The sequence below is a fragment of the Prionailurus bengalensis genome, chromosome B3 (genome assembly GCF_016509475.1).
Source record: "Prionailurus bengalensis isolate Pbe53 chromosome B3, Fcat_Pben_1.1_paternal_pri, whole genome shotgun sequence".
NCBI classification, from domain to species: Eukaryota; Metazoa; Chordata; class Mammalia; order Carnivora; family Felidae; genus Prionailurus; species Prionailurus bengalensis.
In genome coordinates this window covers 145,028,195-145,042,762 of record NC_057355.1, presented here as the reverse complement: position 1 = coordinate 145,042,762, position 14,568 = coordinate 145,028,195, and the positions used below count along the sequence as shown (strand labels likewise).

The 14,568-nt window shown below is 49.3% G+C and overlaps 1 protein-coding gene and 1 non-coding gene across 3 annotated transcripts in view; both read right to left on the bottom strand.

The window, feature by feature from the left end:
• The window catches only part of TECPR2 (tectonin beta-propeller repeat containing 2), a 107,409-nt gene that overhangs the window by 24,077 nt on the left and 68,764 nt on the right, over nucleotides 1-14,568 (bottom strand). For both annotated transcript variants that reach the window (XM_043557055.1, XM_043557056.1), the window contains one exon: nucleotides 11,917-12,065. In XM_043557055.1, coding sequence (XP_043412990.1) covers nucleotides 11,917-12,065 — 149 coding nt within the window. The remainder of the gene's footprint in view (nucleotides 1-11,916; nucleotides 12,066-14,568) is intronic.
• On the bottom strand, nucleotides 9,816-9,888 carry TRNAQ-CUG. Its single transcript has one exon. It is a non-coding gene; the product is annotated as a tRNA-Gln (tRNA).

Genomic DNA, 14,568 nt, shown 5'->3' with positions numbered 1-14,568 from the left:
CCTGCTGGGACGAAACAGGGATTTCAGAGGGAGGCAATATTACTCATTACTATGCCCACATAACTTGGGTCCCCTGAGTCCCTACTCTGGGAGGTATTTCCTCCACACAGAGAAGTATTTTGAAGGACTGGTTTAGGTTTGTTTTTTTTTTTGCTATCCTGATTCTGCTGGAAAGTAAAGGAGATGAATTACCAGTTACTTCATACACGGGATCGAATCTCCCCTACCCAAGCATTATTATGGCAATTTTGGAACGTACAGAAAACCCAAAAGACTTCTACAGGAAACACCCCCACGCTCACTACCAGTAACACTTCACCGTGCGTGCCTCTTCATGTGTCCACATGTCTATCTACCCAGCAAACCATCTTGTTCTGGATGTGCTTCAAAGAGAGCTGCAGACATCAGCAGTTTCCCCTGGATACTTCAACATGCAAATCATCAACTAAAGCCAGTATTTGTTTACAGCTTTCTCTTGAGGTAAAGTTAACACACAGCAGGTGTACGAACCATAGTTTGACAATGGTCATCCCTGGGGAAGCAGCCTCAAGCCGCTGGCAGCCATCCACCCTCCCACCCCGGCCCCCCAGGCAACCACGGATGCGATTCCTGCCATCGAGATCCATCTGTCCGACCCGTCCCAGGATTTCATACAACTGGAGCCATACAGGAGGTACCGTCTGTCATTGGCCTGTCGCTCAAGACAACAGCGATGGGGCGGGCTCCTCTGCGATGCTGCGATCACTCCTTTTTATCCTGTCACCCAGTTCCAGCCGGTGCTGCGGTCCCCACCACCACCCTACAGTGCAGGGCTGTGGACCGAGGGCCCTGGTTCAGGCTTCACAGCAGGTTGTCCGGTGCTGCAGCCTGTGCGTCCCCTCCCTGCAAAGCATCTGCGCCATGAGAGGGTCTGATGGAGGGTGACTGCCTGCTTGGGACCGGGTCCCCCATTCCAGCTTCTCTTCCATCCCTGCCTTTGGCCACGGCCTGACTCATACAAAATCTTTCCTGCCAGGAGCGGAGGTGTCTGGTGGAAATTTTAGGAACATGCCAACCTGTTTCCCAAATGAGGCCCACAGTCCTGGGATCCAGGCCAGCACTGCAGGTGGGACCTGGGCCCTAGGCCCCAGGGCTGACCATCACTCAAGGCACCAGGCATGAATGCGGAGACAGGGCCTGGTGACTGCCGGCACCCTTTCCCCTGCCCTTGACATCCAAGCTGCCAGGGAGTGGAGGGGAGCCCTGCCCCACCCCAGGGGTGCTGTCTCCCCCTTGCTGACCAGGCCCATCTGACTTCTGCAACGCACCCCCCCCCCCCCCCCGCCGCCATTATGCTGCAGCCTTGCAACCACACCGTCGCAGGGAACTGTGGCACCGCCTCGAGCAGGCTCCTTCCTGAAACAGCCTGACCAGGCCACTCGGCCTGGCCCTAAGCTCTGTGGTGGCCGGGCATGGGGACAGGCCCCCTCTGGTCCAGCGCAACGGTGCCTCTCTGGTCACGCTCACGTGTCACGGTTCATTCGGCGGGCAACCCCTTCTGTCCAGTCTGCCAGCCCCGGTCACGTCCCCGCACCAGCACTGTCTCTGTGAGAGGCTCCTGGCCACCTTGGAGCTGGCCGCCCCCTCCTCCCAGCTCACGCAAGCTCTGTGAGCACAGGGCTGGCGTCCTGCATGAGGACAAGGCTGAGGACTCTGGGCAGAGTCACTGAGCCCCCGAGCCCTGGGACCTTACTTCGTCCGGCTTGTCCTCTCCTCACCTGCAGAATGGGGAGGCTGGGCTATGAGTCTTCCAGGCCCCAAATCCTTTGTGTGTGGGTGCGGGGGTGGGGGTGGGGGGTGGAAAGATCCCCAGGGATGCAGATTTATATGGGCCAGCGATGTCTGCGGGGGCGTCCTGGAGCAGAGGGGCTGCGCCTGACTCACAAAGTCTGGGTCCCTCTGTATAATACCCCTAATTCTCTCCGACTACAAAACAGATTTCCTGCCCGTCAGAGGAAAATACAGACAACAGAGAAAACTATTATCATCACTCATAATCCCTGGATCAAAAAGAGCAATCCCTGCTGTAGTTTTTTCTAGGTATTTAGTGGGATTTTATCATTTTGTGTTTTTGTTTCTTACCAAATCGGTACCGCACGGCCTTTCTGAGCCTTGTGAGCACAGCAGACACAGACCTCAGTCCGTGGGTGTGTGTGAGGGGCCCTGGGTGCTGCTGCCGGGAGGGGCAGGGCACCCTCGGGGCCACACAGGGGGCACAGCACAGGAAGCTGGACACCACCTCTGGGAAGCGGCGAAGACCAGCTCCAAAGCCGCTAGGGCCACGGCTCCACCTGGAATGATTCTCCTTAGCGGTACCTGCCAGAACATGATTTTAAACGGCCTTTCAAAGTACATCCTCGATTGTTTATAATAACCGTCACTGGCATAATTTGCTAAGTGGGCTCTTTTACCACAAGGCCGGTGCCGCACCCGCTTCACCCACCGTTCACAGCTTCGCCGTGTGAACAGAACACAGTCAAGTTCACGCTGACCGCTAGAGACGGTGTTAACAACCGGTAGCTTTGGGAACATGTTTGATTGTTTCCCAAGACTGAGCCTTATTCAGACTATTCAGAGTTGTGAAGTACTCACTCCAGAAGTAGGACACGTTCATCGCCAGATTTTCAGCAAAGGGAAGGAAAAACTCAGTCATGATAGCGCGCTACACCCAGACGTCACCATTTCCTCCGCTGTGCCTTTGCAGAGTTTTCAGTGTACGCATCATCGTTGTTTCAACTTCAACAGAACCACTGAACGTGTCTGTAACTGACATTTTACTCAGCAACGTGCTAGGATATGAGCATTTCTCGGTGGGAATAAAAGCTCTTCTGTGAAGCGACGTGGAAGACTTGTGGCGGATTTCCCTGAATAAACGCATCGCAGTTCAGCTCCGCTCCGTCACAGCAAATCTCACAGAGCAGAGACCTCCTGGACACGAAGCACGTAACTGGCAATGTCTTTTCTTCTCCTTATCGAACACAGGGGCTCCGCGTGCTGGCCTGGCGTGTGGAGCTCTGTGCCCTTGTCCCAGAGCGCAGAGCATGACCGCTCTCATTGCCATGGGGGCAGTGGGGGGACAGGCCGTGCTGCGGAGGCCCCAGCTGGGGGTGGGGCTAACTTGCTGAATGGTCTTGTGTTAGCACCAGACGGGGCCAAATCCCCCGCCTCCCAAATGAGATGACAGGGACCTGGTTTCATTATCCCCAAGGCCTCCTAACAATTTTATTTCAGGAGACATCGGCCATCGATCAGAACACCCCAAAACTCTTAGGAGCAGGTGCTCAGCTGTACCCACAGAGCTTGGCTTTGGGGCGTGGATGCCCCCCTTCTCCCACCATCCGTCCCCGGCTGAGTGACCTGTACCAGGTCGGTGGGTGTCACCAGGTGGTGAAAGGGGTGAGAGTGTCATCGGGGCTACTTAGCCGTGCCTTCAGTCAGGGGTCAGGACGACGAAAACTCCTCTAACGGCTCTCCACTCTGCTGTCCTGAACTGACATTTCTTCTTTTTTTTTTAAGTCTGTTTATTGATTTTGAGAGAGAGAGCACACGTGTGTGTGTGCACGAGCTGGGGAGGGGCATAGAGCAAGCGGGACAGAGGACCCAAAGCGGGGTCTGCACCGTCAGCACAGAGCCCGATGTGGGGCTTAAACCCACAAACCATGAGATCACGGCATGAGGCGAAATCAAGAGCCAGACGCTCAACCGACTGAGCCACCCAGGCGCCCCTAATGCTAACCCTTCTCGAATGAAAGTCTTCCTATTGTCAGGTGTGAACTTGCCGGTGCGTAAGTTCTCGGCGCTTAAGGTTACATGCAGTTACACATCCCCACTGGCAGCTTGTGGGCAGAGAATCCTTAGGAGTATTATCTGTATCATGCTTGTATACTTATTTTATGTTTTTGTTGTTCATACAGACAAAAATACCTGAAGCAGCTGAATTTAAAATAAAAGTTTTAAAAGTTACTCTGGCCATTGGCCAGACCTATCAGTCTTGGTTTCCCAAGTCTCTCTCTTTTCCTGGCGGAGTAAATGACCCCTGCAAACGGGTGAGCAGTCCACACAGGAAGGGTGGGCTGGGCGGGCCTAAGCCCCACGTGAGGCTGGGGACCCCAGGTCAGTGAAGGGTGGAGTCTGCTCAGGAGGCAGAGGCGACCTGGGGGTGGAGGGGAGCGAGTGATGCAGTAAAGAAGACTGGCCTGAAAGAAGAGGCGGGGCCAAACTAGGGTGGGGACAGCAGGATGCTGCCCTTCCTTTACCAGGGCCGTCGGTGCCCACGGTACCACGAAATGTCACATCACCCACTGAGCTTGGTTTAGTGCTCCCTCTACCTTGGACAGAACATTCTCCAACTAAAGCAAAAATGCTAAAAAAAAAAAAAAAATCCTAAAAACAACTATAAATATTTCTCCAAATCCTTCCATATGTTAGTAAGTCTGAACACTGAGTCATTTGTTTTGAGCACTTTGTTAAACTTCACCCCAAAACTACTACAGCAGGGAGGCTTTTACCAGAGACGAAAGCGGGAAGCAAATAGCATAAGTGCTGCTGATCTCAGAGGATTTCCGTTGCTTCACTTCATCGTGTCCTTTAGCAGCTATTACCTGTACCCCCCCCACCGTTTCCACTGCAAACACATCCTACATGCAGACCAAGAAGGTCAAGTGGAGGAACGAACTGAAGAAAAAAAAATACAGTAGGAAGAGGCTGACTATGATCGAAATACGTAAACTCCATTTATACTCCAATACTGGGATTCAACCAAATTGTCCTCTTTTTTTTTTTAATTTTTACTGTTTATTTTTGAGAGAGAGAGTGAGTGCATGAGTGGGGGAGGGGCCGAAAGGGAGGGAGACACGGAATCCAAAGCAGGCTCCAGGCTCTGAGCTGTCAGCACAGAGCCTGACGTGGGGCTCGAACCCACGAACTGTGAGATTGGGCTTAACAACTGAGCCCCCCACGTGCCCCATTTTCCTGACTTTCCAAACCCTGTTAGTGAAGCCTCACCTCCCTACTGCCACACTCATCTCCTCGGGACCTCTACAGCTGCAGGACGTGGGGGCCTTCGTCTGGAAACACCGCCTGTGAGGTCACAGAGCCTCAGGCACACCACCGCGATCGCGGCTCTGGGCCCAGGCTCGGTCCCCACACCGAGTTGGGGTGACACACACCTGGATTCCAGCTCTGCCACAGGAGAGCCGTGAGGCCTCCGGCAACTTTCTGCTCCTCCCTGAGCCGGGGTTTCCCACACGGGCACACGAACGATCACGGGGATGTTGTGAGGACGGGTGGCCCGAGGTGAGCACCCAGCAACGGGGCTCGTGGTCACCTCGATCTCTGTAGCTGAGCGGTCGGTCGGTCCCAGCTGCCCGGGGGAAGCAGTCCCTGCAGGCTGTAACAGCATGGCGGGCCTGGGTCCCCGTGGAGACTTGGTCACTTGCTAGGGTTGGGGGCCACACAGTCACTCAACTCTCCCGAGTACATGCGTCGTCCTCTGCCAAGGGGCGGGGATTGCTCCTGACTTGTACGTCCCGCACTAAAGACAGGACTCCGGCAAGTCAGGGCTGGAAAGGGCGTTGAATAAAAGCCTGCGCAGATGTAAAGTCTGATTTTTTTTCCCACAGGAACCAATTTGAAAAGCATTTTGTATCTTCCAATTCCACAGAAAGCGAATCTTTTCCCCAGCACTTAAAGCTAACTGAGTCAGAAAATGTGGCTCCGTTCAGCGGAACCACTTGGAATAGTTAGTGTTTCGCAGCCCATTTAGCAATCACTACTTTATTCAGAGCACGGCTTTGAGGCCCTTTCATGTGAATTTGCTCCATTTGGCCATTTTCCTGGGTACAGCTGTTGATCACTTTCGTCAATAGAGCACTCCAAGTACAGCTTTCTCTCCCCAATTTGAGCTCTGCTTCCCAGAGGCTGTTCTAGAATCTAGACGGAGAAAGAAAGGACAATGTGCAGGTTCCCACAGTCTTTGATGTAACTCAGCCAGGTACCCGAGTGGCCCATGATGGCTGCAGACAGGTGCCCAGCTGGGGGCCAGGCTGGCTGGAGCCTACCACTGTCAGCAGCTCACTGCCTGGCCCTGCTCTCTAACATCCCGGCCTATGGCTTGAAGGGAGAAGCCTGAGGCAAGGCACAAGTGTGCTCCGACCGGCTCGACACCGTCCTCCACCACCACACGTCCCACAGACCTCGCTCTGCCCCTCAGCAGCCCTTTGCTGACCCTGGCGTGGCTCCGTGCTGGGACTCTGCAAACCTATGCCTTCTCCAGGCACACAATAAATGTGACAAATAACGCTTGGAAATCTCAAAAGAATATCACTAGCAAGCAAAACACTGTGCACAACAAGCTGTAGGAGAACAAAGATTAGAGTGAAAACAGATGAAGTAAAGAACAGAAAAACAATAGAGAAAACTCAACAAAACTGAAAGATTTTTTTTTTTTGAGAAAGAGGGAAAGAGAGAGGGTGCAATTGAGTGAGGGGCAGAAAGAGAGGGAGAGAAGCGGGGCACACCTGAAGTAGGACTGAAACTCATGAACCGTGAGATCATGACCTGAGCTGAAGGAAGTCAGACACTTAACAGCTGAGCCACCCAGGCGCCCCCAAAAGATGTTTTTTGAAAAGACCAACAAAGTTGACAAACTTTGAGCTATACTAACAAAAAAAGAGGGAAGACTCAAACTACTAAAATCAGAAATGAAAGAGGAGACAGAACTACCAACCTTAGAGAAATAGAAATGATGATACGGGACTGCTATCAACAACTGGGCACCAATAAAGTAGGTAATGTAGATGAAATGAACAAATTTCTAGAAAGGCAGAAACTACTCAAACTGAATCAAGAAGAAACAAAATCCTGAATAGACTTAAAACAAGTAAAGAGACTGAATTAGTAATCAAAACACATCTCACAAAGAAAAGCCCAAGCTTACAATGAGGAGCTGTAAGAATGCTTTAAGAATAATCAGCACTAACCCTTCAGGAACTCTTCCAAAATATAGAAGAGAAAGAAACACTTCTCAACTCATTCTAAGAGGCCAGCATTACCCTGATAGCGAAACCAGACAAACACATGACAAGAAAAGAAAACCAAAGACCAATCTCTCTCATGAATAAGGACACAAAAATCCCTGACAAAATACTAGCAGACCAAATACAGCAACATATGCAAGAGATTACATATCATGACCAACTGGGATTTATCCCAGAAACAAAAGGTTCAACATACAAAAGTTAGTCAATATAACATATCATATTAATAAAGGAGAAAACACACATGATCATCTCAATAGATACAGAAAAGGCACTTGACAATAACTAACATTCTTTCGTGGAAAAAAAAAAACATTCAACAAACTAGGAATAAAGGGAACTTACTCAGTCTGAAAAGGGCATCTGTAAAAAATGTGCAGTTCATATCATTAGTTAACAGTGAAAGACTAGATGCTTTCCCCCTATGATCAGGAACACAACGAGCGTGTCTACTCCCGCCACTTTTACTCAACATCGTACAGAAGGTTCTAGTCAGGGTAATTAAGCAAGAAAAGAAATATGGGGCGCCTGGGTAGCTCAGTTGGTTAAACGTCCAACTTTGGCTCACGTCATGATCTCACTGTGTGGATTCAAGCCCCACGTCAGGCTCTGTGCTGACAACTCACAGCCTGGAGCCTGCTTTGGATTCTGTGTCTCCCTCTCTCTCTCTGCCCCTGCCCTGCTTGTGCTCTGTCTCTCTCTCAAAAATAAATAAGCATTGATGGAAGGAAGGAAGGAAGGAAGGAAGGAAGGAAGGAAGGAAGGAAGAAAAGGCATCCAGATAGGAAAAGAAGTAAAATTATCTCTCTTTGTAGATGACATGATTTTGTACATCAGAAATCCTAAGGAATCCACAAAAAAGTTATTAGAACTAAAATAAGTTTAGCAAGGTTTCCAGATACAAAATCAATATACAGAAACTTATACTAGCAATGAACAAACTGAAAATGGAATTAAGAAAACAATTCCGGGGTGCCTGGCTGGCTTAGTCAGTTAAGCATCTGACTTCGGCTCAGGTCACGATCTTGTGATTTGTGAGTTTGAGCCCCACATCAGGATCTGTGCTGACAGCTCAGAGCCTGGAGCCTGCTTTGGATTCTGTGTGTGTGTCTCTCTCTCTGCCCCTCCCCAGCTTGTGCACTCCTGCACACACACACTCTCTCTCTCTCTCAAAAATAAATAAGCATTTAAAAAAATTCCATTTATAGTAGTATTAAAAAGAGTAAATGACTTAGAAATACATTTAACAAAAGTAGTTAAAAACACATACTCTGAAAACCACAAAACTGCTGAAAGAAATTAAAGAAGATCTAAATAAACGAAAAGACAGCCCATGTTCATGGATTGGAAGATTTAATACTATGAAGATGGCAATGCTTCCCCAAGTGATCTACAGATTCAACACAATTCCTATAAAAATGTTAGCATTTTTTTTTGCAGAAATTGGCAAACTGATCCTAAAATTCATATGGATGTGCAAAGGACCAGAGTAGAAAAAAAACAGTATTTTTAAAAAAGTTTGTATTATTTATTTATTTTGAGAGAGATAAACAGAGAAAGTGGGAGAGGGCGGAGAGAGAAGGAGAGAGAGAGACCCAAGCAGGCTCCACACTGCCAGTGTAGAGCCCAAGGCAGGGCTCAAACCCACGAACTGTGAAATCATGACCTGAGCTGAAATCAAGAGTTGGATGCTTAACTGCTGAGCCACCCAGGTACCCCCAAAACAATCTTGAAAAAGAAAAATCACTTCCTGATTTCAAAATGTACAACAAAGCTAAGTAATCAGGACAATGTGGTACCGGCCTGATGACGGACATACAGATCACTGAAATAGAACTAAAGTAAAAAAGTCCTTCCAGGGGCGCCTGGGTGGCGCAGTCGGTTAAGCGTCCGACTTCAGCCAGGTCACGATCTCGCGGTCCGGGAGTTCGAGCCCCGCGTCGGGCTCTGGGCTGATGGCTCGGAGCCTGGAGCCTGTTTCCGATTCTGTGTCTCCCTCTCTCTCTGCCCCTCCTCCATTCATGCTCTGTCTCTCTCTGTCCCAAAAATAAATAAATGTTGAAAAAAAAAATTAAAAAAAAAAAGTCCTTCCATTTATGATGAATTGATTTTGACAGCCCTTCATGATAATTGAATCAAAAAGAACAAATGGTGCTGGTATAATTGGATATTCATGTGTATAGGAATGAATTTGGACACCCACCTTGTACCCTATATGAAAATTAACTGAAAATAAATCAAACATCTAAATGTAAGGGCTAGAACTGTAAGATGTCTAAAAGAAAATACAGATGCAAATCTTCAAGACCTTGGATCAGGCAACAGTTAGCACATAACTCACCGAAAGCATATGTAAATCATGTATCTGATAAGGGTCTAGAACCCAGAATACCTACAGAACTCTTATAACTCAAGAATTTAAAGATAAATAGCTCAGTTGACAAATGAGCAAAGAATCTGAATACACAGTTCTCCAAAGAAGATATACAAAGGACCGGTAAGTGCGTGAAAAGATCTTCAACATCATTAGTCATTTAGGGAAATGCAAGTCAAAACCACGAGATGCCATTTTTACGCCTACTAGGATGGCTAGAAGAAAAACATCGGGCAAGAAAAACTTTTTGGCAAGGATGTGGAGAAATGAGAACTCTAATACATTACTGGTGGAAGGCAAAATGACGCAGTCACTGTGGAAATCAGCTCGTCCGTTTATTCAATTTTATTTTTAAGTAATCTCTACGCCCAATGTGGGGCTCGAACCCACAATCCCGAGATCCAGAGACACATGCTCTACCGACTGAGCCAGCCAGGTGCCCCAGTTCCTTAAACATTTAAATGTACATTCACCATCTGACCCTGCAATTCCCTTTAAAGGTATCCACACGTTCTATTGAATGGAAAATGTAAGTCCACACAAACACTTGTACATGAAGTATTATTCACGGCAGCCCACACGTGGGAACACCCTGAGCGTCCACCAACCGATGAACAGATAAACTACACATCTATCCACATGACGAAATATTAGTCACGAAAGGGAACGAAGCACTGATACATGCTACAATGTGCTACAGTACTTGAAAACACGACGCTAAGCGAAAGATGGCAGAGAAGGCCACTTATCGTACGATTCCATTATATGAACAGACAGATCCAGAATAGGCAAAGGCATAAAAATAGAAGGGAGATTAGTGGCTGAGGGGGTGGGGGTTCCAGAAGAGGATATGGGCTACCTACCCACCCTACCATTACTACTCATGGGTATGTGCTTTCTTTTTGGGGTGATGAGAAAGTTCTGGAACAGGGTAGTAGTAAGTGTTGCTCAACTTCCTGAATATACTAAAACCCCCTGAATTTCACACTATGAAAGGGTGAACTGTAACTCTTAAAAGAAATAATATAAAGCTCTTAGAAAAAAAAAAGGAATGTGCTAACAGCGACGTACCAAAGGGCTCAGGCAACAAGAGGGTGCCTTGCGTAAAGAGAACTTCAGAACGCCAACGAAGCGAGCCGCACGCTGGCTTGTCTCTGCTCATCACTGTGCACAGGCAGCGCTCAGCAAGGCCAGTGATGACAAACTCCCCTCTGCCGGATGACCTGCTCCCGCTGCGCCACTGCGTGCAGAGAAGTGAGCCCGCATCCTCGTTCATCATATGTCACCTCACGTCTGCACAGCGCTTTCTGATTCACAAGGTGCCATCGGACATTATTCTACCCACCCTCCCCTTAACTCCATGAGGGAGGAACATCTACCAGTGGGGACGCGGGGCCTCTGTGGCCAGGACCTCGAACTCCAACACGACCTCTGGTCCAACCATAGGGCCTCCCGGCACACACCCCGTGTCTCCTGGGAGGACTGGAGGTCCTCAGAGATGGCCCTGCAACTTGCCCCTCGACTTTTGTCACTCTGTCCCTGGGGGTTGATGATGCACAAAACATAGATAGTCATGAACGCGGGCCTTTACCCAAACACCTGATTTCCTGCCTGTCCCCATTTAAGCACTCTTCTGTTTAAGGACTAACCACTGTCCCGTTGCTGCCTCTGCAAATGGCAACATCATGTTTTTTCCAACAAATTCACAAAATAGGGCCTAGCAGGAGTTGGAGCAGATAAGTCACGAAATCACAGACCTCTAAGTATACGTTTTAACAGAAATAAACCTAGTATAACAACCAGGCCCGTTAGATCTTTAAAGGCAATTAAATAGTGCACTAAAATCAGACCCCTGCTTCTGTTATCAATGGTGGAAGAGTCAAGTAGAAAAGAAAAACACTGGGAACATACGGTAAGCTGAAATGCCGTGGGGGTGGTGACGGGACACAGAACTCAACAAGCCAGGAGAAGTACTCACAAGGTGCTGACAAGATCTGAGTGGCTTTTATTTTCTTTGCCGTACTTCTGGGTACTGCTTGATTTTATTCTATTTATTTATATATTTATTAGTACTCTCTACATCCAACTTGGGGCTTGAACTCATGATCTCGAGATCAAGGGCTGCATACGCACTGGACTGAGCCAGCCAGACGCCCCTGATTTTATTTTTTTAAAACACAACGTTCGTTTTGTAAAAAGTCAAGATATTTTTATTTTGAGAAGAAAAAAACCTGAAGTGTTGGCTCAGATCATCTCTAACGATGCATTCGGCTCTAAATTCCGCGCCTGGGAGAGACGGGTGAGCGCGGGCTGGGGGCGCGCCTTGCTCCCCGGACATGTGCCTCCGCCCCCGCTTGCTGGGGCGCGCACGCAGGCGGGGGTGGTCCCCTCCCCGGCACAGTGATCCGGCAGCTCCAGCTCCCGGCTTTACGAGGGGCAGCCTGGTGTCAGTTAGGGTTGGCTTACCTGGACAGGCGGCTCAATCATTATCCAGGCCGGAAGCATCAGACTGGGATTGAGAGGCTGGGTTCCTACTCGGAAGTAAACTCCGCCCCTGGAATCACAGGCCCAGATGTGCTGATTTCCACACGCCAGGCTTGTCAGTTTTATAGGTCCTGCAGGCAAATGAAGGAAAAGGCCACACGCTAATTGCTTTTGTAAAATGACGAATCCTTCACTTAAACCTATGGACTTTGATTTATCCTTCAAAGAAAGAGGTGAGGCTGCTCTTGCGGCTGACCCTGTGGTCTGAGAACGCCACAGCTCAGGGGCATTTCTGAGGCCTCTGGCCGCCCTGCCACCGGCCAGGCGCCACTCCGCAGGCTCTCTGGCACCGGGCGGGGCAGTCAGCATGCCGCCGGCACCGGGCCCCGGGGCCGATAAACGCAGGGTTAGTCCCTGCGTGAGCCCCGTCGCTAGCTTCATCACATCCGTGCACAGCACCAGCAAATTCTGCATCTGGGGAGAGGGCGCCCCTCTTTATCAGGAAATCTGGACCCGAATGAGAATTAATAATGAACTAAGCCCCCTAGAATCTTCATTTTTCTTTCTACATTTCTCCTTATTGATTAAACCAATTTTAAGAGGAAGGGAAATGGGAGGAGGCTCTCAAGAGAAATTACACTTGATTGATGGTCTATGTGGCCAAAAGCACAGCCTGGTTACAGCCTTGGGACAAGGTGCGGCTAAGTGCGGGATGCCTCAATCCAAAGCCTGCAATGGAGCAGTGGCACGCAGTGATTATCGGCTCAGTCTCAGGAGGCCGTCAGGACTCAGACACCGAGACATTTGCCCAAGGTCCCAGGGTGAGACTGTGGCTAAGCCGGGAGGCAAAGGTCTGAACCCAGGCCAGCTCAGCTCCTCCATACCAGCTACCCGACCGCGGGGACTCTGGTGAGCCCACAGATCTGACGTGTTCTGATCCGTCGGTTTTGACGGATGAACATACCCAGGTAACCGTGTCTTGTCTAGTTAGAGCACATTTTCATCCCCCAGAAAGTTCCCTTGGGCCCCTTCGAGTCAGTCCCCTCCCCTGAGGCACCCAAGGGTTACTAGTCTGGTCTAGAGGTCCATAAAAACAACCACAGGTATGCGGTCTCTGGGGTCTGGCCTCTTTGACTCAGTGAACCGTGGGCAGGATTCACACGCAGTGTTGCTTCTCAGGTTGCTGAATGTTGCTCGGCTGCCTGTCGACAACAAGGTTTACCCGGCCACCCAGCCACCCGGTCACCCAGTGAGCACACTCGGGCCACGCCCACTTCTTGCTATCAGGAGTAAAGTCGCTATGGAAGACTTTTTGTGGACGCGTTGTTTTTCTTGAATGGTACCTAGGAGTGGAAGTGCAAGGTTGTGGGGTAGGCTTTCATTTGCCATTCTTTTTTTAAATTTTTTAATGTTTACTTTTGAGAGAGACAGACAGAGTACAAGTGGGGGACGGGCAGAGAGAGAGGGAGACACAGAATCCGGAGCAGGCTCCAGGCTCTGAGTTGTCAGCACAGAGCCCGACGTGGGGATCGAACTCACAGACTGAGAGATCATGACCTGAGCCGAAGGTGGATGCTTAACCGAATGAACCACCCAGGCGCCCCTCCATTTGCCATTCTGCACGCCCACCAGCAGTGCAGGCCGGCTGCCCACACCCTCGCCAGCACTTGGTGTTGGCACCCTTTCCATGTCGGCCATTCTGGGTGTGAAGAGGTCATTTGTCATGGTTTTAATTTGCATTTCCCTGATAACTAGTGATGCTGAGACTCTTCTAATGTGCTTATGGGGTATATCTTCTTTTGAGAAGTACCCGTTCGAGTCTTTTGCTCATTTTTCAAATTTAATGGTTTGTCTTTTGATGACCGAGTTAGAGGATTTCCTTGTTTATTCTGGATACGAGTCTTTTGTCAGATATACGCATTAGGAGTCTTTTCTCCCAGTCTGTGGCTTGCCTTCTCATTTTCTTGACAGTGTTTTTTGCTGAGTTTTTAAATCTGATGGGTCATCTTGGCTTTAAAGCAGGGGGAAAAGGTGGTGCAGCTACGTTCAGTGGCAGGGCTCCTGTCGGTCAGCTCATAGCTGTCCCTGGTATCAGACGGCAGACCATGTTTCTGCACTAAAACATACGACACCGATCCTGCGTGTGGACATCTTGTCGGGTGGCTTCAGCTATGACACCAGCTTAAAAGTATGAACTGACCACTACACGAAAAAGTCTCAGTATTCCTTTGTGCATATCCTACAGATGGTTTTTCTTATACTGAGATAAACTTTATTTCTTCCTTCCTTAATCTTTTATGGAATGTCTTACCAGGGAGTTCAGATAGACTCCCTAGGGCTCTAACATTACATGGTGAAAGATTCGTACCGATCAAAATAAAGTACCTTCAGCAGTAAATTACAGAAATAGCTGAGAAACGAAGGCTAATTTTAAAATGCTAAATGTGGGGCGCCTGGGTGGCGCAGTCGGTTAAACGTCCGACTTCAGCCAGGTCACGATCTCGCGGTCCGTGAGTTCGAGCCCCGCGTCAGGCTCTGGGCTGATGGCTCGGAGCCTGGAGCCTGTTTCCGATTCTGTGTCTCCCTCTCTCTCTGCCCCTCCCCCATTCATGCTCTGTCTCTCTCTGTCCCAAA